The 23,719-nt window shown below is 41.9% G+C and overlaps 1 protein-coding gene across 1 annotated transcript; it reads right to left on the reverse strand.

The window, feature by feature from the left end:
* Positions 1-2,152: 2,152 nt before the first annotated feature.
* LOC149302345 (glutamate--cysteine ligase catalytic subunit-like) lies at positions 2,153-23,701 on the reverse strand. Its single transcript, XM_089482616.1, has 16 exons — positions 23,552-23,701; positions 18,127-18,239; positions 17,507-17,689; positions 16,332-16,445; positions 16,164-16,222; positions 15,947-16,083; positions 13,780-13,854; positions 13,015-13,131; positions 12,751-12,889; positions 10,876-10,988; positions 10,638-10,730; positions 9,308-9,412; positions 8,535-8,616; positions 7,980-8,083; positions 7,758-7,878; positions 2,153-2,361 (listed from the first exon to the last, which is right to left on the reverse strand). The coding sequence occupies exons 1-16, from the start codon at positions 23,699-23,701 to the stop codon at positions 2,153-2,155; spliced, it is 1,914 nt and encodes a 637-aa protein (XP_089338742.1).
* Positions 23,702-23,719: the final 18 nt, after the last annotated feature.

Genomic DNA, 23,719 nt, shown 5'->3' on the forward strand with positions numbered 1-23,719 from the left:
ACCATAAAATTTCTTCTCTGGCTTGTCTCACTAGTGAGTGCATGTGCCCTCTGCGTCATGCAGGGTTATAGACAGTGAGGGAGAAATACTGTGGTGGTTGAAACTTACACAATCACAATGGATCACAGCTTGTACAAATGGGCCAATTACATGGGTGTTTCCCAATCTGCCCATTCAGACGTGACCCATCAAGAGAGCCAGATCACCCACTGGGGTGATCTCCCATCAAACTGGGACAAGGGTTGCTGCCTTCCTTGACCTGCAACCCTAGACATTCGAATGACAGAACTGGTAGGAACAGCCCTCAACTTCAACAGCTGGTCTGTGCCATCATTGCCCCACCTTCCAACATACACCATATGTAAACAGGCATTTATAGATTAAGTATACATACACACGTACATATACCCAACCTGGTATGAAATAGGTGAAAGTTTCGCCGGTTTGGCTTCCTCAGGAAGGAATTCTTTTTTTTTTTTGTTTGTTTTCTATATAAATTTAAACCGGTTTATACAAGCGCCCCCAAGTGGATTGTGTTCAAAATAGTTTAGAAAGTGCCCTTCCGACCTGGACTGGTGCGGTCCAGGTTGGAAGGGCCCTTTCTAAACCATTTTAAAAATCGGCATGAGGAGACCCGAACAAGGGGTCACAGGTGTTGCCCGGGCCTCCTAGAGGTGCGGGCCCTGTCACAGTTGCGATCACTGTAGTTATGCCAGCGTACACATTGTTTAGTAACAATGCCAGTGATTTAGACAGTGCTTTACACACTATGAGGAATAACAGAAGAGCCAATACAGAGGCCACTGCTCTCAAGTCAAACAGCTGGGTGGGGAGGTTTGTACTAAAAATGGCACTCACCATAATGTCCAGTCCATTTGCAGATCCACTTATGTTGACTACTTAGTTCAAATATAAATATGCAGAGGTATTCATAAATCTTTATAGAGTGCTGTGCCAGCAAGGCAGGCTCTGGTTATTTTACACATATTTGACAGTTGCACGTACTTTATATAAAATACACATTCGTTTTCTATTGAAATTTTATTTCCTCCCCCAAAAACCAGTAGGTACCAGCTATACATTTTTAATGTACACAAAATAAAACAGTGCTGTATGACATTAACCACACAATATTTGTTCCCAAGAACTTATGCCCAATGCATTTTTTATAGCACACCTTGCATCAGTTATACCTACCCAGCTAAAGCAGATTATATAGTTAAATATGTAATTCTTCATAAACAGGTTCAGTCCAAAGAGCGGCTGCAATTTCTCAAATACTACAAAATTCTAAACGGACACAGAGTGCACATTTCAACAGAGGATTTCAAACACAGGAACAGTATTGCATCAAATCTATTAATGCAGATGACAATCTACACACGATCGATATGCAGGGCTTTCCAAACACGTAGCACAGATTAAGTTGATTTATAGAACATATTAGCCCCCACAGCCGCACAGATAATTGGTTTACACTTCTACATTTGTAGAACGTCTGGAATTTTGAAGATTTGATGGGCTAAGCCTAAAATAGGCAGACATGCAGTGTGCTAAAAACATTATTGTGGGAATAAAACAATGTGATAACAGATGGAATGCAGGTCTAACCTCCCTTGGGCAATACCAGTGCACCAGTAGGCAAATATGCTTACTTCAGCAGAGACATCTTTCTGCTGACTGCTACATTTTGGGCTTGTGAAGAAGTGACAGACACATGCTATGCCAAGGAGCTGGCCAAGATATTTTTTTTGTACACTCTTAAAATCAAGTATATAGGTTTGTCGAGGCAATTGGTTTTTGCAATGACTGTCTAATACATTCATTAGTAAATAAGCAAATGAACAAAGGGTTAAAAATCTTAAATATAAATCCTGGTACCATACTGAGAAGGGCATTTATACAATTATTTCCTGGGGTATACATAAAAAGGTTGATTTCACAGTAACTTGATACAATGTTATTAGATTACAAGGTTAGTCATAAAAATAGTTTACTATTTACATATACAATGTATAAGGTTCAAGAATAGTAATGGGTTAATTTCAGAAGTCACCACTGCGTGAAGACATACGGTCTTATCATAGCGCAGCGTCTGTTTGGTCATTATACCAAAACAATGCAGTACGTTTTTTACTCTATACAGAGCACATCAGGAAGACACTATCTTAGAGCCACTCGTCTTCACCTTACTGACGGTAAACCCAAGCAGCTCTGGGCAGCTTGTCATGTCATTTGAGATTTGGTTGCATTTTACCAAAAGATCATAATTAATTTTGTCGGTAATAACACTATCTTGCTTGTAGTCTGGATGGTTGGAGACAAATTCTCTCATCCATCTTGCCACAGTCATCAGCTCCCCTGTAGAATAAATAAGAAATAGAAGTAAGGCTAGACAATATATTTGTTCATCTACTGTTTATATTCATTCTATATATTAAAAACAACAATACAACACACTGAAAATAAGATACACCCAGTCACCAACATGCAAAGGTCAGACTCCAAAAATGGAAATTTTTTTACTTACCGTAAATTCCTTTTTCCTTAATACAGTGGCAGTACCAGTGGGTAATGTTCTTTCCTAGGGACAAGTAGAATCTAAAGAGAGTAAAGGGTTAAATTGCCCAGAGCCCCTCCTCCTTACCCATAAAACCCGGGAACCTCTCGAAGAGAATCAGTAAGTAACAAGACACACAGAAAGATGCTTGCCAAAATATAAGTTTATTCCACCAAAACAGGGGAGGGAAACCTGTACTGCCACTGTATTAAGGAAAAAGGAATTTACGGTAAGTAAAAAAAATTCCATTTTTCCTGGCATACAGTGGCAGTACCAGTGGGATGTAGCAAGATCCCGGAATTGGGAGGGAAAACGCATCAGGAAACCACCGCCTGGAGCACCTTACGCCCAAAATACGCCGCAGAGGAGGAGAAGATGTCTAGCCGATAATGATGAACGAAGGTGGAGAATGAGGACCAGGTAGCAGCTTTACAGATGTCCTCAGGGGAAGCAGCGGCCTTTTCTGCCCAGGAGGTGGCCATGGCCCTCGTGGAATGGGCCCTGATGGGCCATTGCAGAGTGAGGTTATTGGACTGGTATGCCATCCGGATGGCGTCCACCAACCACCTGGAAATGGATGATTTCGAAGCCGCTCTCCCGGCCGAGCGCCCGAAAAAATTCACAAACAGCTGGTCCGAGGCACGGATGGAGGAGGTACGAGCAATATAAATCTCTAAAGCCCGTTTTACATCCAACGTGTGCCATGCAGACTCTTCAGGAGAGGAAGGAGACGGGAAAAAAGTGGGCAGAATCAAGGGCTGATTGAGACTGGACCTGGAAATCACCTTAGGGAGAAATGAGGGTTTGACATGTAGAACAACCTTATCCTCATGAAAAATGGTGAACTCAGGAGAGGAAGAAAGAGCTTGGATTTCTCCAATTCTCCTAGCCGAGGTAATAGCCACCAGAAAAATCGTCTTCAGCGAAAGCAGCTTAAGGGACACTTCCTCCAGAGGTTCGAAAGGCGCTGAACAGAGAGCATGAAGAACAAGGGAAAGATCCCATGATGGAAAAACAGACCTCCTAGGAGGACGACGAATAAGGGCGGCCTTAAAAAAACGTCTAATAAGCACGTGAGATGCCAAATCCGAAATCTGCCCCTTAAGGGTCGAGACACTAAGGCCCAAAGCCAGACCCTCTTGCAAAAACTGAAGGATGGAGTTGATGGACAGAGGGAAAATCGAACGATTCTTGTCGGAGCACCACAGGAGGAACTTGGTCCACACCCGCAAATAAATTCTGGAAGTAGAAGACCTGACTGAAGACAGAAGAAAATTAGACATATCTTCGTCCAGACCCTGGCAACTAAAAATCAGCCTTGCAACAGCCAGGCTGTCAGACGGAAGACCTGAAGAAGATCCGGAAGGACGACGTTCTCCAGAAGCTGGGACGAAATCGGCAGTTCCCAATAGGAGACGGTCAACTGCCTGAGGAGGACAAACCAACTCCTGTTGGGCCAGTACGGAAGGATGGCCAAAACCCTGGCCTTGTCGAAACGAATCTTCTGCAGCACGCGAGGAATCAGAGCCACCGGCGGGAAGACGTAGGCCAACCGGAAATTCCACACCATGGACAGACCGTCCAGGACATGCGGCGAATCCCATCTGTTGAGAGACGCGAACACCGGAACCTTGCGGTTTAGACGAGTCGCCATCAAATCCACTTCCAGAAGACCGAAACGTGCCACCAACGTGCAGAATGTTTCTGGGGTCAAGGACCACTCCGTCTGAGACCATTTTGACCTGCTTAAATCGTCTGCGATTAAATTGTAGCGGCCTCTGATATGAGTCGCCGAAATATCAGACAAATGAAGTTGGGCCCATTCCATAATCACTGCACACAGAATCTGAAGACTCAGTATCCGCGTCCCACCTTGTTTGTTGACATAGGCGACGGCCGATGCGTTGTCCGATTGGATCTTTACCGCCTGCCCCTCTATGAAGGGCCTGAAGGCCAGGAGTGCCTGAAGAACAGCCTTCAGCTCTCGGAAATTTGAAGAGCGGGCCGCATCCACTGGAGCCCAATCTCCTCTTCGAAAAAGGGAACCTAAATGGGCTCCCCATCCGCGGCCGGAGGCATCTGTAGTGAGAATGATCCAACTTCTGGGACGGAAAGAGAGACCTCTTGTGAGATGGGTCGACTGTTTCCACCAATTTAATTGGGACAGGACCTGGCCACTTATTGTGAAGGACGAATCCAGGTCCTCTTCTTGCTTGGACCAGCTTGAGAGAATCTGCCACTGCAAGGGACGAAGCTGACACCTTGCCCAAGGTACTGCCGGGATGGAAGCAGTTAGCAGACCCAAGACGCTCATAGCCTTCCTGACCGAGCAAGGTGGACACCTTTGAAGTGCTGCAATTTCCCGTCTTATCTTTATCTGCTTGGGACGTGGAAGATAGACGCAAAGGGACCTTGAGTCCACCAAAAAACCCAGGAACAGAATCTTGGAAGAAGGGATAAGGTAAGATTTTTGCTTGTTTATCAACCAGCCGTGTTGTTCCAAAAAGTTCATTGTTGTGGACAGATCTAGTAACAATTTTTCCCGGGAAGCTGCCATGATCAGCCAGTCGTCCAGGTAAGGAATGATGGAAATATTCTGTTCCCTGAGGTGCGAAGTCAACGGACAAAGAAGCTTTGTAAAAACTCGTGGGGCAGATGCCAGACCGAATGGAAGGGCCTTGAATTGATAATGATGCACCCTCTGATTGAACCGTAGAGCAAATCTCAGAAACTTCCTGGATGCCTCGGCTATGGGGACATGAAGATAAGCGTCCTTTAGGTCTAAGGTGACCATCAAATCTCCCTCCTTTAAGACCTGAGTGACTGAGGCGATACTCTCCATCCGAAAATGCTGATAGGGAATGCAGCGGTTGACAGTCTTTAGGTCCAACACCGGACGAAGGGAGCCGTCCGGCTTCGGCACCAGAAATAACCTGGAATAGACTCCTTGAAACCTGTGGAGAACAGGGACCTGCTCTATAACTCCCTTTTCCAAAAGCTTCATGCTTTCTGAGAACAGCGTCAAATTCTTTGTTACCAAGGGGTAAGATGAAATCTGGAAATGGCGGACCGGAGGACGAAAGAACTCTATCCTGTAACCATGAGAAATAATGCGTCGAATCCACGGATTTTGCGTGGTCTGTTCCCAGGAGAGACTGAAATGCTGCAGGCGACCTCCTACTTTGTCAGAATTTCCTTTTGTCCTGCTTTCTCGGCCGGTCTTGGAATTTCTTATCTCCAAAGGGCCCACGAAAATTCTGAGATCTAGCGGATTGGAGAAAAGGCCTCGGGTTCCTATATGGATATCTACGACTCCACCTAGGTCTTCTATCCTGTGGTAAGGCTCTCTTAGTATCAGAAATCTGTTTTATAAGGTCTTCCAAAGGTGCACCAAACAACTTCTTCTTTTCCAAAGGTAAGTCACAGAGAGCCGCTTTTGAGGCGGAATCAGCCGTCCAAGACCGTAACCACAGGGCTCTGCGCGACACAGAAGACAAAGCCATGTTCTTGGCTGATAACTTCAGAGATTCATGCGCCGAATCCACAAAAAAACTGTTAGAGAGCTTTAAGTTCTTTAAAAGCCTAGAAATCTCCGAGTCGGAATCATCCGCAAGACGATCCTGCAAAATCTGAATCCACATGTGCTGGGCTCTAGCCACCGCTGCACTGGATACCGCCACCTTACATTGAGCTCCTGCAGCCTGAAAAATACGCCTGCACGAAGTTTCCGCTCTCCTGTCCATGGGGTCTTTAAGCCCGGACACCTCACCAATAGGGAGAGTAGTCTTTTTAGAGAGCTGGGCCACTTGTACGTCCACTTTGGGGGGCTCATCCCAGGAATATTCCCCTTGAAGCCGGAACAGCTGCTTAAACTGTTTTGAAATGAAAGCTCGCTTCCCAGGGTGCTTCCATTCCCTGGCAATAAGGTCATCCACTTTAGGCAGGACAGGGAAACCCTTAATTCTTCCGATATCATCCTCCAGGAGTAGGCGAGACACCTCCTTGGTGAACTTACGGAGGTCGTGGGGAGGAAAAACCATCTCATCCTCCGAACTGTCACTTGATGAGGACTTAGAGGACCGGGAGATCTCACCCAAGGAAAGGTCAGATGGAGAGGAAGACCTGGACCTCTTGCGCTTGTGAGCTGACCCACTCTTAACTTTCTCCTGGGTCTGAGCCGCGGAGAACTGAAACGCCTCAAATGTCTGCGCCAAATTTTCCTGGAACCACCCAAGGAATGATTGCAGGTCTTTACGCTTCTCAGAAGCAAGCTGTTCAGCAGAGCAGGAGTTACATAATTTTTTCCTGCAGCCATCGGGAAGCGGAGTAGCACATTCAGCACATGTAAAATGCTTAGCTTTAGCAGTGGCTTTTTTGGGAGCTGGAGCAGGTCTCTTATCCTTATCCGGATTTTCTGACGGCACCGGACTAGACATCTGATAAAACAAAAGCAAGTATAAAAAAAAAAAAAAATTATTATTTTTTTTTTTTTTTGGAGGGAAGAGGAAAAGAAAGAGCTAAGATAAAAAAATATCTTACCCTAACCTCCTCTGAACCGTGTGGGGGGGCTGGTGACACGGTTGCACTGTACTGACGAAAGCTCCAGCAGTCAGACAGGCAAAGCGCATTATAAGCAATTTAAAATTGCCGCCCTCCGGAAGATCCGACTCGCGCATGCTCAGTAGCACGATCGGCTCTTCGGTGGAACGCAACGACACCCGGGCGTGCGTTCCACCAAACTGCGCATGCTCTCGCTTCCTGAACATCAAAAGGAAGACTCACCACATCCTCCGTAACGCGAACCGCTACGGAGGGACGACCCCTCTCTGCTCACCACCCGGGGAGCAATCGGAGGCAACGAAACCCCCAGGCAGCAACCCGTGCGCCTCACCAGCTTGCCGAAAATGTCCGGACCTGACGATTCCACCTGTCCATCCCTGAAAGGGACAAGAAAAGAACTGATTCTCTTCGAGAGGTTCCCGGGTTTTATGGGTAAGGAGGAGGGGCTCTGGGCAATTTAACTCTTTACTCTCTTTAGATTCTACTTGTCCCTAGGAAAGAACATTACCCACTGGTACTGCCACTGTATGCCAGGAAAAAATCTATTATGTGTGAGCTATGATAGTCTACTAAGTTTATAAAGGGGGGAGAAAAAGTGGTATTTGTTATTCTGAATAATTTTTTGTAAGACTTATACCTGAAGCTCTTTTCTTAATAAGCTTAAGATAGTTTAAGATGGTACAGCGGGTATCCACATCCACTTCCATGTTTTCAAGGTACGAGTTAAGGATAGGAAGTAATCCAGGAAATACACCCTCCTGTAAAAAAGACAAACACACACACATATACATATATATATATATATATAACACCTCACAGACTCTGGTATAAAAGAGTAACAGTTTTATGCACAGCTCACCTTTCCGTTAATGATTGTATCAATGCTCATCAGAGTATATTCTTCAGGGTCTGTTTCTGTGCCATTGTATGCTGTACAACAGCTGTCAACAACTGGATTGCCAACTGCCAAGCAAAAACGTTCAACATTGCAGTTTCTTTAAATGCATCAAATACAAATGACAACTATTGCAAAACAAACACTTTATGGTGTTACTTTAAGCAGAAGTTCCATGAAGAAAAAAATATATATCTATTTCTCCTTGAGAAAGAAATACAGGGCTGCATTGATAAAATCCTGGTTTTATCTAATTTTGTTTCAATAAACTCCTTTATATCTGCAGAGCTGGAAGCGTTCTGTGTTGTCATGTGACATTTTGGATGACTTACCATACCAACCTAATTTTTATAGCCTTTCATTAGTCAGAGGGCCTGGCTGGGTGTTTAAGAGGTCAGGTACAGTGTTTCTGAAAATATTTTCAATTTGATTAAAATTGGACACAATAAAAAAAGCGGTAGGAGTTAACTTTAAGCCACCTGTAACTCATAACTAAAGTCACCAAAACATTGTGAATACCTTTACAAATATCCTTCTTGAAGTAGAACATTCCCTGTCGCACAGCATCTCTTTTCTGTGCCACCTTCATATTTTCATCGACCTGTAGAAATATGCCAAGTTTACCTTAATATACATTAGCAGTTTTTTTCTGCAGTTATGCACCAAGTGAGATGGAGATGAGGAATTCAAGGAGGAAACCTTTTTTCCTTTAAGCATAAAAATTACAGTACTATATAAATTAGTGGAAAAAAATGGTTTTATTTAATTTTGTTACAATAAGCTTCCTTTCACTGCAGAACTGGAAGCTGCCAATGTCATGTGATATTTTGGATGAATTGCCCCGAGCCGATTCTGCAATGAGCCAGCAAGGTGAGTAATCAGATCTCAGCATGGTCTTGACAGACTGTCTTGGGTCACCACTCTTCTTTCATGCACTTCTGGCAGGTGTTAGCATTGGCATCTACCAGAGAGGAAAGCCCTATTGCATGATCGGGCATTCAAATGGTAACCGTGTACCAGTGCTCGTACTGTTACACTAGATCTGTTGGCACAAAGCCAGCGATCCCAGCTCTTTTCAACATTGAGGCGTTTTCAGTCTGATCTCCCTGCTGCTGCATTGGACATACCAATACGTCCTAAGGGTCATCCTGACACCTTTTTCATGGACATATTTGTATGCTCATAGGGAGGTCAATGGGCTAAATAAAAATTAATATTTTTGGAAACAAAAAACCGGAAACAAGCCATTAATAAAAAATTATAAATCAGGAGGAGCTCTCATTGCATTTTACCTTTGACAAAGGGATAAGGAAATCCAACTTGTAGGAAAGAATTACTCTGGTCAGGAGTACAACAAACACAACATAAGCAGAGTTTTCAAAGTCTGTTAATTGGACCTACAAAATAAGCGAAAAGTTTATACAGTGTAATATCAGGTTTTGTGTAATTAAAGTATTAACAACTAAAGTAGAATAGATATCACATGCAAGATATCCATTTGTCTTGTCCTGTTGATCACACAGACTGTTTTGATTTCACATACTGTATTTGCTCGATTATAAGGCAAGGTTTTTACAGAGAAAAAACAAGACCAAAAAACCCCAGGAAAAAAGACCTTGTCTACCCAAGGTTGTCTTATCTTGATTGTTGTAATACAACATTCAAAAACATTTCCATAAATATGCCTGGATCTGTTGGTCCACACTGTTGGAACACTGCCAGCGTTACAAGAATGGACATAATAAAGAGATGTCTTTTTGAGGCAATATCTTATCAAGCATGGAACAAGGTTTGGTTCCAACACTTGCTAACTGAATACATTCTAAATTTGCTTGCCCAGTCTTCTATTATACTAAACAAATACCGATCAAAAACCATTGGCCGGACAAACGCTCCAGTTCGTAAACATCCTCTAATTTGACAAGTCAAGGGTATTGGTCCAGTGTTTCTCCTTACAATGGAATGACAGAAAGTAGTTTGTGAAATGACTTTCTGCAGAACTACATTATGCCTGAATTCTTTTAAACAAGTTTCTGAAGTTGGAGCTTTGACATGTTAATTTCTTGTAGAACAAAACCCTTTTACTGATTCTGTGTTTTATCCTAGCTTTCCTCATGTTTCCAAAATAATGCTTGGTAACAGATTCCAATTCAAGATCTAGAACTGGGTGGTTACATAAGGTTCAAACCCACACTCTCAGCCCTTTTATTCCAGTTCCAGCTTCTGCAAGCTTAAGATGAATTTGTCTTAAAGCTTATTCTCTACAAGGAGCTGTGGCTTCAAAATCCTTTTTTCCTGTTGTAGTTAAAAGGATCCCCAGGGCAGCAGGTTGGATAGAATTCCATTTCAAAGCATTGCTTACGTTTCTTATCATCTCTCAGGTTTCATTACGGTTTAGCCTAGCACAATACTCTCCATCTTTAGTAGCTTTGCATCATTGCGTTCAAAAAAACAAAAACAAACACCATAGCAACCAATAGAATAATTCAGTCAACAGGAACATTCCATAGGTGATGAAAATCACTTATAAATAAAGCCAATGTTTACATTTCATATGTTGTTATATGATGTTTCACTACTTCTCAGTAGAATGGTGTAAGGTTTCATTTACATAGTACATACCTCCATTGGGCGAAACTCCACTCTCCAGCCAATATCAGAATTTGGTGGAGGCGGCTTAAATCGCATGGTTTGCCAGTTTGTTGACTGAATGTTCTGAAAAATAAAGATGTTTAAAGTATTTTCATATGGCACAAGCAAGCAGTTAGAACCATTTCATTGGTTGTGACATCTGTTCTTTCACATTCAGCACTTTGGTTAGACTCGCCGTATTTCTGCCAAAATGGTCCTCAAAACTTACCTCAAAATGGTCTGACTCATTTGCATCATCCAGGTGTATTTTTTCCTCAAATAATGTCAAAGGATCTCTAATAAAAAGATGTGCAATGTGCTGGGCTAATAGATGATCGATTCCTGTGTCAAATGAAAGTGGAGAAATATCATTAATATGAACAACGGTTTGAAAAGGCAGAATGGTCTAGATTCACTTTGTATGTTAACGCAACATTTACATTTTGGGACTGTCAAAAAGCACACACACTATTAAGACTTTCAAAAACATATATATGCAAAAGCTTCATTAAGGATGGAGTACATCTAAACATACACAAGGGACACAAGAACACAACACACACTTTCCTATCCATGTGTTATACATAAAAGGCAGCACAAAAGGATTATCTGTAAGAGGCAAAATTATTTTTAATCACAGCATAGACATGCTGAGCAATAAACCGATCTAGCAAAATACAAAACTCAGTGCATAATCAAATAAAACGTCATTTTTAGATCAGTTTATCTTACTATTCTATATCCGTCTATACAGCTTTAGCGTGCCAAGGAAGCTTTGCTTTTCTTTCCCTGTGACATTTTTCACGGATTCTGCGTTTGTACATCCCTCCCCAACTATAACTGGTTTTGTGGGGGTAGCCACAACCAGTGTTCCCTCTAAGCTGTGCGCTTGTGCACGCGCACATAGCTTTAAGAGGGAGCGCACAACAAGTAGCGTACCGAACGGGGGGCGGTTAGCTACTGGTTGTGTGCACGGCACCCCTCCAGAGACGGACAGTAATGTCCGCCGCTAGAGGTGCAGGCTCGGTTAGAGGGAGATCAAGGATCTCCCTCTAACCGTCTTAAAAAAAATCAAGGGAGGTCTGTTAATGCAGGCCTCCGATCCTTCTCCCTTGCGATGCGCGCGGCAACGCGCATACACATACACACATACTAGGCCAGACACTAAAGTGGTAGGCCTACACCACATCAATGTTTGGCTTAGTATATAGTGATTGGGGTTATGCTGCATTATTGTCAATGTCTGGCTCAATGTATAGTGATAGGTGTTGTGTTGTACCACGGTCAATGTGTGCCTCTGTATATAGTGATAGGTGTTCTGCTGTACCACCCTCAATGTTTGCCTCAGTATATAGTGATAGCAGTTATGCTGTACCACCGTCAATGTTTGCCTCAGTATATAGTGATAGCAGTTACGCTGTACCACCGTCAATGTTTGCCTCAGTATATAATGATAGCAGTTATGCTGTAACACAGTCAATGTCTGCTTCAGTATATAGTGATAGGTGTCATGTTGTACCACCGTCAATGTCTGCCTTAGTAAATAATGATAAGTTATGCTGTACCCCTGTCAATGTTTGCCCAACGATAGAAGCTATGCAGTTTTAAAGAGTGTGTGTGGGGGTCCCACGTACAGGATCCGCCCCAGGTGCCAAATACTCTAGGTACGCCCCTGCGCACAACAGTTTTTCCCAATTTTTTTTTTATCCTTTATGCGGCCTGGAGCCTCCGCTCGTGATTCGCTCATAATTTACTTATGCAGTGAGAATTTCACCTTTAAAAAACATTACAGTAAGTAATACTGTTGTGTAACTAATACTAAATTATCACACTATAATGTAGTGTTATTAACCATGAGCGAGCTGTACCAAAAATATAGAACAATAATTTAAATTTAGCATTTGCAGAAACATATTGTGCGCACAAAATTTTGGCTCTGGGAAAATTTTTGCACAAGAGAAATTTTCTGCGCACACCACCTAAGAAAAATTAGAGGGAACATTGGCCACAACCATAGATTCATAACATAACTGTACTCTTACAAGCAGTAGGTTGTCTCCGAAAATGATCACCATCACCAGATTTGAAACACCAGTAGACTTACCTTCTTTTGTTAGCTGTTTGTAGATCTCATTATCTATAGTCAAGTCAATATCATTGTACTTTTCTCCACATTTGGATAAGTAACTGTCTATTGAATCATAACGAGATTTACTTATTCGATACTTGTCATTCTTCAGAGGCTATAAGAGAGAATATATTCAGAGAGATTTACTGCCACAAAACCACTTGCTTGGTACAACTTAAATTGCTTAGTATTTAGATGTTTAACTTAAAATTAAACAGTTATACATAATCTGTCTATTACCTCCAGTCCTCTTTCTTCTTTAGTACGGTCGTCAACAGATGCAGAGATGACACCCCAACGGCAATCTATATCAGACACATATCCTCTGTAAAATGGAGCTGCAGCGCTTAATGCCATCTAGAATAAAAAAAAAACCAAGGGACTTAATAACCAGAAGCCCATTTATCTCAATTTACACACAACCGTCACTATACAAACAAGCCTCCTAAAATGATGATGATGTTTTGGTTTGATTATTACAAAACCAGGTATACTGAACCATTGTGCTAAAGTGTAATTCTGAAAACTGAAAGCATGTTACCTAAGATAATGCACGGGGAAGTATACGGTGGTGTGTTTTATAAGGGATATGTTTCATATGTAAACCTGTGTCCTGTGCAACATATTACAACATGTTGTGCATATATTTTGCCATGAAAGAATATTGGTTAATTACATGAATGAGCTATTGGACTCTGATCTGTTCTTCGTGAACAATTTGCAAACCCTCACATGCCTGCCAAGTGACAGGAATGCATTTTGGCACACAACGCCATCTACAGCTTTTGATTGCCATGGCATTTCATAAAAAGCACATAAAAAGTCCAGCCCTGCTAATTGATTTAGATTAGTTAGATTTGATAGGATTTCTGCAACAAGTACAATCTATTAAATGCTGCCATTTCGCAGACCATAAACCATTTATTGTTTAAACACAAAAAACACTCCGAATTAAAGTTTTTGAGATATCCAATACTTGTTGTTGAAGAAAGCGGAATTACTTACCACAATCGGACATATTGTAGCCAACTGGTCATAAAGATATCTAGCTTCGGAAATGCTACAAGCTTGGAAAGTAACCTACAAAACAAAGTTGTGAGTAGCATAATCAGTTGCTAAATGGTAATCTTTGGAGTATGAATCAGATAATACAACATATGTAAGCCAGATCCTAGCGTTACAGAAACAAAAACCCATTTCAAGATAATAAAAACTGGCGTAACCGTGGCCCTAGCATTGCGTTAGTGGGGCCGCCATCCCCCACCCTGAGCTTGACATACTAATGGGCCTGCATCTTTCTCCTCTCTTCAGCCACTTCAGACCCCCAACATCTGCTATTTCTTTCAGCAACTTCAGCACCTGCATCTGCCTTCTTTACCCATCTCACCCCATATGCCGCCCACACCACCAGCTTGCCCCTCCAGCTTCTCTTAGCACCCTCTTCAGGCCACCATCTGCCCTTTGACCCATATATGCCCTCTTTAGCTACCCAAGTCCCCCTCCTCATGTCCCCAACTGCCCCTTCAGTGACCTCACTTAAGATTCATTAATCCCTGAAGTGCGAGAGCTGCAATCACTGCTCTGGCAAAGCAGGGATTTTTTTTTTTTGGTTTGTTTTTTGTTTAAAACTGACCTAGTGGGCACGCTGCCTCAGCCCCCTACCTTCCCCTGATCTGCCCAACTGCCGCCTCAGAGACCCCGCTTTAGATTCATTAAATCCTGCTTACTTTATTTTAATTTGACATGGTGGACATACCGCCCCCTACCTAAGGCTGTATTCAACGGTATGCAACGTCATGTGGGGTACCCACTAGGTGAGATTAACAAAATAATAATAAAACCTTGCAGTGCCATAGAGCTGAATTAACCATTTTGGCACTGCAAGGTTTATTATTTTTTAATCTCACCTAGTGGGTACCCCACATGACAATGCATACCGACAGCAAGAGTACCTAGGTAAGAAGGAGGTAAGGGGGCTGAGGACACCGTAGGGGCAGTATGTCCACCATGTCAAATTAAAATAAAGTAAACCCCTGCAGTGCCCGAGCAGTAATTACTGAATCTTCACAGCCAGACAGGGCGAGCTTTAAATGGGAATATCTTTTCAACTACTCTGATTTATAAGTTGATTAGTGCTCCACCTACTACTTCCACAGAATTTTGTCATTGGACTGACAAAAGTTCTCATAGCTCCATATGGCCTGTAGTTTGGTTCTCAGAAGCTACCTGATGGATTTGTAAGTAATTTTCAGTGTTTGAAAGGGTTGATATTCTGGCCAGGGCAAGTGACTGCTGCAGCCAAAAGCTATGGGCAAAAAAAAAAATAAAAAAAAAAAAATAGATATCTATATAGAACTCTACCATGGTTTCAATGACACCAAAAGAAAATATTCCAGCCTCATAGCCTTTGACTGTAATCACCACGCCAAAACATTTCCTGCTGGGTGGCTAGCATACAGATCTGTAGCACCCGCTCTCTATTCTGCATTCTAGCATAACATATTATATCTTCAGTCAAAATCTTTTAGTAGATCATAGGGGACCGAAGTGTAATTACATTAATTACTTAATCATTAACTTCAATGGATTTCATGTAGTTGGTGATCGGTTTCCAGCAGTGCCGTGGAGGAATACTACCTCACTCCTCCATGCAATACGGCTTGAACCAAGAAACATTACTTTTTTTTTAATTATTATTATGAACATAGCTAGCCCTTATTGAAGACCTTAGTAAACAAATAGCTAAACCTAATTATGCCTTTCATTAGGTTAAAGTTACTCAGGGATGGGGGATAACTTTTTCACAACCACAAGATTGCATGTTTGATTACTTAACACACCAAGCAATGAAATAGGATACACCAAAGTTTGGTGTAACTTGCTCTCTAATGCTTTAATTTCCAACTCCGGAAACCTCCCTGAACAAATTCAATATGACAAATGTGCAACAATGCAGAACAGATGGGACATGTACTTTTTTTCTTCTTCTTTTTATGCAACTGCAGGATCAGCCCACACATGCCAAGCCAATCACTCTTTACTGAAAGATCATGGGAAATGAATTGCAAAGGCTTTGCCTTTGATGGAGGCAGCAGTCAGTTGGGAAACGTAGTCACTTGTGACAGATGATTTAAAACACTTGATTCAAAAACTGTCTGATCTAAAATGTTACCTGGAGACAACAGTTGCCCATACCAAATCCCATTGCATCCATGTATATATGATTTGGCAGTGCCGCCTTGGCACCATCTCCACTATCATTGGAAAACCTTTCAATAAATGGAGACAGTGTGTTCCGGTCTTTAAAAACTGCGAAAGGAGAATAACAGTAGTTATTCAAGAAACATACAATAGAGAAACGCACACAATTTACATGAAGCGACTCTTACTTGGTACGTTGATAGCCACCTTCTCTCCTCGCCGATGTCGAATATTTCTTGTCAAAGTACTAGAATAAAAAACCAAAAAAAATATTAAATTAAATATTTATTCTTAAATATTATAGATTTCAGAACAGCGTTTTATGGGAAACAATGTATCATGCAGTTGGACCTTACCTAAATCTAGGGTGTTTGTTGATTGCTTCATCAGGGAAGAAAAGGGACTTGGAAGCTCCCTGCTCCACTGGCGTCGGCTGAAATTCTGGTAATGTAAAGCCTGGACATCCAAGTCTATACAGAATGAATGATAAGATTAGCAATACAGCGAAAGCATTTATGTTTTTAACAATACATCCGGTGTACAACTGAAGTGTTAGCCAATAGCTTACTATAGTTCGTATCAAAGATGGCGTTTTGTCTAATAAGTTAAATAAATAACTGGATTAGTGATTTAAACTCCCCGACCTCACTACATATATTTTAAAGGTCCAACCCCTGTGAGCTTCTGCTGTAGGACAAGCTTTGCTGGCCCTGTATAAATGTATAATCAAAACAAAGTCCCCTCATAAAAAAAGCATCCAGAATTCACATTAAAAGGTCTTGCCGTGTAGGGAGACACCGCCTCCTTTTCTACAATTTCTTATGCACTAGAAATACATCAATATTGATGCTATGGACACTTAAAACTATGATGCTAGAGCAATTTTGGTTCCCATCTGCACACAAATCCTACAAAAATGGATTTGGCCCCCCTAACTCAAGCTGTGCCCCACAATGTGCCTCCCCCCCCCCCAATTTATTTTTTTTGCAACTGCGAGAGAGGAGAGAGAAAGACGCCAAACGGTCGCTCAGGAATAAGTTTTCAGCAACCGCCCAGGTGCCCCTCTCTCTCCTCCGCAAGGCCTCTGCTTTGGTTGCGGTGCAGGCACTTCATGCCGCATGCCAGAATACGATGTCATATGCGGCACTCAGCAGTGAAACAGCGTGGCACAGGCCTCGCGGAGCGCAGGACTTCTGTAAGGTAAGTGAACTACAAAGGGGGAGAGGGTAGTACGAATATTTAAATAAAAAGTGAGAATGTGAAGAGAGGAACAGGTGGAGTTTACAGAGGAAGCAGCGGGTCTTAATCAGGAAGGGAAGTCTTGACAGGAAGGGATGGACCAATTTTAGCTTAGGGGGGTGCCTGAGTTTAGTCTTGCCTAGGGCAGCACAAAACCAAAATACACCACCGCTAATGCGTCTAATGTTCTTCAATGTAGTCAGTTTTGGTGGTGTATCAGGGTAACAGATTACCAAATTGGAAAAAAAAAAATACAAAATGATATGTCTAAAAGCCACAACCCATCAATTACCTTGGGAAGGAAGTGATTGTACTGATTGAAGTATTTTCTGTCAGTAAAGAGGAGGCTTCAAGGCGCCTTTTCCGCATATTATCTTCCACGGTGTTAAATTCAGACATAGTTCCACCATAAGGTTGACCTGGTGTGCCTTCAATCATGTAGCTGCCATATTCTGGTCTCCAAAGTGTTGGGTGGCTTTGTAAGGAGAAAGTGATCATTTTAGAGAAGCAGCTTCCACCATAAAGCTAGGCACAAACAATAAATTACAGTTTAGAGGAACAGCAAACTATCAGACCCTTTACTGAAAAGAAGAAAAAGAAAACAGAAAGCATACCTCATTTCAGACACCGAACCAGTGTTGAGACTGCTTTCTTAAATACAATTTTTTTTTTTTTTTTTTAGTGACCCCCACAAATAATACACAGGCAGAATATACTAACAGGGCAGTAACTTTAAACCCCGTGCTTAGCACACACATAGCTACTTTATTGGGCTAATAGGGTTCAAACTACATTTTTAAACAATATCAGTAACCAATGATATATTATCCAACATTTGTTCGGCACCTACTGGTGTGTTTTGTTCACTTCTCATTTTAATTAGGAAAAAGATAGAAAACAATATACACTTACTTAGGATTTGTTTTTTCTCCTCTGTCTTGCAGAGTATCAAGCATTTCCTCTCCTTTTAGTACTAAACGTACTTTTTGGTGTTCATGATCAAAAGAGACTAACATGTACTCCACCTGATGAAAACAAGAACACTATAATTATTTTGTTCATGCCATGTAAAGAGACCAATATTCAGGTACTTTGTAGTTTCATATTCATAATCAGTAGCAATCCTTAGTGCTATATTGTTGTAGCTGCAACATGTAATAATGTACATTGTATTAGACACTTAAAAAATATTTGCATTAAGTCTGGAGGCATTACACATTCGGAAACTAAATTTGTTTCTATCCATCCTCATTTCGTCTATCTCATGCTCTCTTGGAACGCCTGCCTACCTTCTCCACCGACTGCTGGGGAGAAGGTGTGCCAAGAGGCTCTCCCCTTTTGCCCGGGGTAACCTCCTGGTGACAGAGCTCCTGGACACATCCTCTTTCCATGATTGGAGGAACAGGGGAGAGGGTGTGTCATTTCACAGATGTTCTATCGGAGGTTACTTTGGGCAAAAGGGGGTAGCATCTGGACACCCCCTCCCACGTGTTCTTGGGTAGAGGATGTGCCAGGAAGCTCTGCCATTTAGTTGAACTTTACCAAAGACCACTTTTCTGTTATCCACAGAGAAGCAGATGAAGAAAGAACACTCATTGGAGCAATGGTAGAGGACAGGAGAACAAGATGCAAAAGAAAAAGCAGGACAATGGAGCTTTTGGTGTTTTCATATGAATTCAAATGCAAGTCTATTACACATGCATCTAGGAAATACAGAAACAGAGGGTTGTAGTCAATGGCGTATATTCAGAGCAAGGTCTTGTTACCAGTGGGATACCTCAGGGATCCGTACTTGGACCCATTCTCTTTAATATTTTTTATTAGTGATATTGCAGATGGTCTTGATGGAAAGGTATGTCTATTTGCTGACGACAAAAATTTGCAACAGGGTTGATGTTCCTGGAGGAAGAAGCCCAATGGCAAACGATTTAGGTAAACTGGAAAAATGGTCAGAGCTGTGGCAACTGGCATTTAAGGTGGATAAAAGCAAAGTAATGCATCAAGGGCATAAAAACCCAAGGGCAGAGTATAGAATATTTGATACTGTCCTAACCTCAACGTGGGAGGAAAGGGATTTAGGGGTAATTATTTCTGAGGATTTAAAAGGTAGGCAGACAATGCGGTAGAGCAGCAGGTAATGCTAGCATTATGCATGGTTGTATAGCAAGAGATATTAGCAGTAGAAAGAGGGAAGTGCTCATGCCGTTGTACAGATCACTGGTGAGACTTCACTTGGAGTATTGTGTACAGTACTGGAGACCCTATCTCCAGGAGGATGTAGATATATTGGAGAAAGTTCAGAGAAGGGCTACTAAAATGGTTCACGGATTACAGGATAAGCCTTACCCGGACAGGTTACAGGATCTTAACATCCTTTGGTGGCAGAGCCTGTCCTGGTGTGTGTGTGTGTTTGGGTGTTGTGGGGTTAGAGCCTGTCCTGGTGTGTGTGTGTTTGGGTGCCGGTGCGGCAGAGCCTGTCCTAGTGTGTGTTTGCTCATCTGTTTCCTGGTACTTTACTTACTGTAGGGATAAATAGAACTATGTAGTTTTTATTTATCCAGAGATAAAACTCCCTCCTGAATTTTTAGTCACTTCAGAGGACAAAACTTTCTTGGCACAGAAACCAGTGAGGAAGAGTAAATGTTCTGCGTTACTCTATTTCAATCTGCATATTTTATTAAAAAAGATCAGTAGCGGTAGATTGTGACTTTGGGCGTCCCGTGTATGATTTATTTACTGTACTGATTCCTCCCAATCCCATAAGATTCTATCTTGTATTATCTGCTGAGCACCGATGTCATCTTTCTCGAAGCCGAGAAGTTAAGATTCTGTCTATTTTAATGGCCCAAAATCCTCAGCACCAGGCCCGTGATGCTCTTATTCTGGCCCTGCCTCCAGTGTGCATCAGCCAATTTAAATCCAGCTTGTACCCACAGTGTGCTCCAGCCTGGTACAGTTTTATTTGGCTTAACTTGTTTTAAATGGCTTGTGGACTGACTTTGTTTTACTGTTTAAGTAATTTAGAATTGATAGAATGACATATAAAGGTTTTTTTCATTATCGCCAAATTAACCATGTATTTATATGCATTATAAAGGCCATATTTTCTCTCAGTGAAAAATGAGTGCGGCCCATGCACACATACATTTCTGATGAAGTGGCCAGCTGCAGAAAAAAAACCGGGGACACCCCTGATCTAGAATATATATATATATATATATATATATATATATATATATATATATATATATATATATATATATATATATATATATATATTTTGCCACTTGCTTAGGCAGCCTGTTCAATTTATTCCTTCAACTGATTAAAACTATTAAAGTGTGGTTATTCCTTGTGAATATATATATCTCGACTCTGAAAAGCATTTTTTAGCCCCTGTTACAGTCAAAATACTAGGAAGTCCATGTCTTTGTGGCTTGCTACTAATAAACTGCATATAATACAGTGATTAAGTGAAGGGAAGTTTCATATTATACAATTTTCTATGTGAAGTTGCTGAATCCCTGCTCATGCAGCCAAGCCCATTTGATTCTTGCCATCTAGCAGGCTTTATGTGAATGCCAAATTATCACGATCACTGGGGTGAGAGCCAAAACGTCCCATTCTGAGGCCAAGATTTGTATAAATTGGATAATCCTTTTGTATCTGCTCATGAAGGGAAAACCTGAAACACTTTACAACAAGCACTTGCTTGTCACACATACACAACCCAGTTAGGGTTGCACCATATATAAGATGGATTTTTCAACTTGCATTTGTGACTGGCCATCACCAATAAGTATTATTCTGTTATTTATATAGCTCTAGCGCTTCATAAAATACAAATATTCAAGGGGTATGACAAAACTAGAAGTAAGGGTCATGCTCATAAGATTACATTCTATAAGGAATGGGGATAGAGAAACATTAGGCATGGATAAATGGAGAGAGTATTGTAGATGGAAGTGGGAACAGAAAGAAACATGTGGGGGACCAGGATTAGGAAAAAGGCCCACAGATGTAAAGTAATAGAGATTACCAAGTATTAATGGGTCAGGTGAAACACTGTCTATGAAGACAGCAAAGGGGGATGTGGAGAATTGTGGAAAGATGAAGGAATGTTGAAGGCTGTAGGAGTGTTAAATATACTGTTACAGTTAACAGGGACAGTAAGAGGGCAGATATAGGTGATAAGAGGTTAGTGGGGGCAGAAAGAGAAAACAGACATTACAGCCATTTTACCAAATAAAAACAATCAGTAAGAGAATGCCGAGCAGTAGTCACAGAAGGTGATTTGTAAACTACCAATATTTATACACGTCTAGAGTGGATGAAATACCTTAGTATCTGATGTGGCAATTAATATTTTGTGGGGCAAAAGCCTGATAAAGATTTATATAGGCAACACTACTGGATCCAAGCAAACTAAATAAAACATTTATATTGTATTTTTTCTGTTAAGCATGTGTGACATGTTCAGAAACCGTGTCCTGACAAGGCTACCTTGGTTGAGAATGCCAGAACAGAAACGAGCGGTGAAAAGTGATTGAATTCCTTTCTTTTGAAGCCAACATGATTTTTCCTTCCCATGTGTTTGCCGATACAGATACATTAAGAGTAATAAAACAAACAATGTCAGGATCACAAGATAGCGATGCATATGCACTCCTGTGGCAGTATCTATCAAAAATCCAGCAGCATCCCATCTGTACCACTAGCATGAAAACACATTTGGTCATTGGTTAGATACCTATAACTTTCTTGGAGCTGCTGCCGACTGTCCCATAGCAACCGGGGCATTTCCGGTATTAGCAAGTAACAAGCTACATTTTCCATAAATTTGACAAACAAATTTGGAGACATAATATCGCAAGACAGAACTGGGAAGGCAGAGGACCACACATACCTAATAAATGAAGCCCTGCATGACATCATACCCTCAGCGAGCACAAACAGGCCCAACTCACAAGAAGAAACTATGTTTCCAAAACAGGCCAGACAATTAACATGTGATGGAAGCCTTATCTACATGTTAGGATAATGCCATAAGGAAAGGGGAGGAGTTTGAGACTTTACAGTATTTCACCCAGTACACTAGAAAAATAGCAAAAGCAACAATACTTAAAATAATGCAAGTTACTAGCATATAAACCATTATAATATATTATCCTGGTCAAGAAACTCGCCATCCATTGATGGCTACGCCTTTTATTTTAATGCTGGGAGCTTGCATAGCTTCAAAGGAGATTGACTGAAAACTGCAATCCAATACCGCCCCGCATTCAACAACATCGCACCCGTGGATATGAACTATAATGCCCTGTGCAGCTACTCGAGACAAATGCCCTTAAAGTTATGAGATACAACATTGTTTTTACAGGTTTTATACAACAGCCATGTTAACTTCTTAGTTATCGTAGCAGTGTTACACAGTTGATTTACTAAAGGAAGTGTTGCCAGGAGGGTTCTGTTTCAGCTCCTTGACTTCACTACATATAATGAGGGGCCAACCCTAGCCTCTACTGGAGAAGAGCTTGGCTGGTCCCATAGCACAGTGTCTCCTTATACTCTGAATTATGAAGTGAACAGGGTCAACTCAGCCCTTCTCGCTGTAGAAGCTCATTAGCGTTAGCCCATAGTCCATAATGAATAGTGAAGCAAGGGTGTTAAAACCACAACTCTACCTTTAGTGAACAAACCCCACTGACAGGAGGGTGGGGTGCTGCCACCATACTAACGCTGCATACAAGGCATCCGGTGTGCCCACATTTAAGCAGGGATACACCGGAAGGGCACTTTAATTCCCAAGTTCACCAACCACTAACAGTGGTTGCCATACTGGCACTCACACAATGCGTAGTGAGCGAACCACACACCTGTCAGAACCATGAAATAAAAACATCTGCAGATTTAGATAAGACACGGGTACAGGGGCGGACTTTGAGATTCTGACTTGCTGAAAAATACATTAATAAACGACTCGTATTTATAGAGAGTCTACTAAAGGACAAAGTTCTAAATGAGGAGCAGTTACCATGGAAACCAATGGAATGCTCCAACTCACTACCTTTAGCACCAGAAAAAAGTGCCCTTTGTTAATACAGCGGAAACAGTAAGAGTGTTGGGGTGGAATGCAGCAGGTTCACTCGCTACTTCAGCTAAAGCACATGTGCACATCCAAAATAAGTTAAAAATGCCGCTGAAACATAGAGTGGATTAAATAAAACGACATACGGCTAAAGTGCCTTAACAAGTGTAGAAAGCCCCGCAATGTGGGCTGTGTAAAGGCGCACGGCCCGGAGCGGGCAAGTCCGGCTATCTCCCCTGGCGGGCTCACCTCATCCCCCCACTTGAGAACGTCCTTCTGGCGCTCTTTCACTTTGTGGTAGATGTTGAGGAACTGGATGATGCCGTGCTGCCGGACATGGTCGGCATACTTCTTAGTCTCTTCCCAGCTGAGCGGTGACCCGTGAGACAGCAGACCCATGGCTGGAACTTCCCTCCC

This window comes from Sceloporus occidentalis, unplaced genomic scaffold (genome assembly GCF_023333645.1).
Source record: "Sceloporus occidentalis isolate IW3139 unplaced genomic scaffold, rSceOcc1.0.p SCAF_19, whole genome shotgun sequence".
NCBI classification, from domain to species: domain Eukaryota; kingdom Metazoa; phylum Chordata; class Lepidosauria; order Squamata; family Phrynosomatidae; genus Sceloporus; species Sceloporus occidentalis.

What these genes read in the sequence shown, in the direction of transcription:
- LOC149302345 (XM_089482616.1), bottom strand. Translation starts at nt 23,701, where the DNA reads ATGGGTCTGCTGTCTCACGGGTCACCGCTCAGCTGGGAAGAGACTAAG. An exon ending in GGAGAAAAAACAAATCCTAA is followed by an intron (nt 17,690 to 18,126) that starts GTAAGTGTATAT and finishes CTCCTTACAAAG; the next exon opens with CCACCCAACACTTTGGAGAC. An exon ending in AACAAACACCCTAGATTTAG is followed by an intron (nt 16,223 to 16,331) that starts GTAAGGTCCAAC and finishes TTTTTATTCTAG; the next exon opens with TACTTTGACAAGAAATATTC.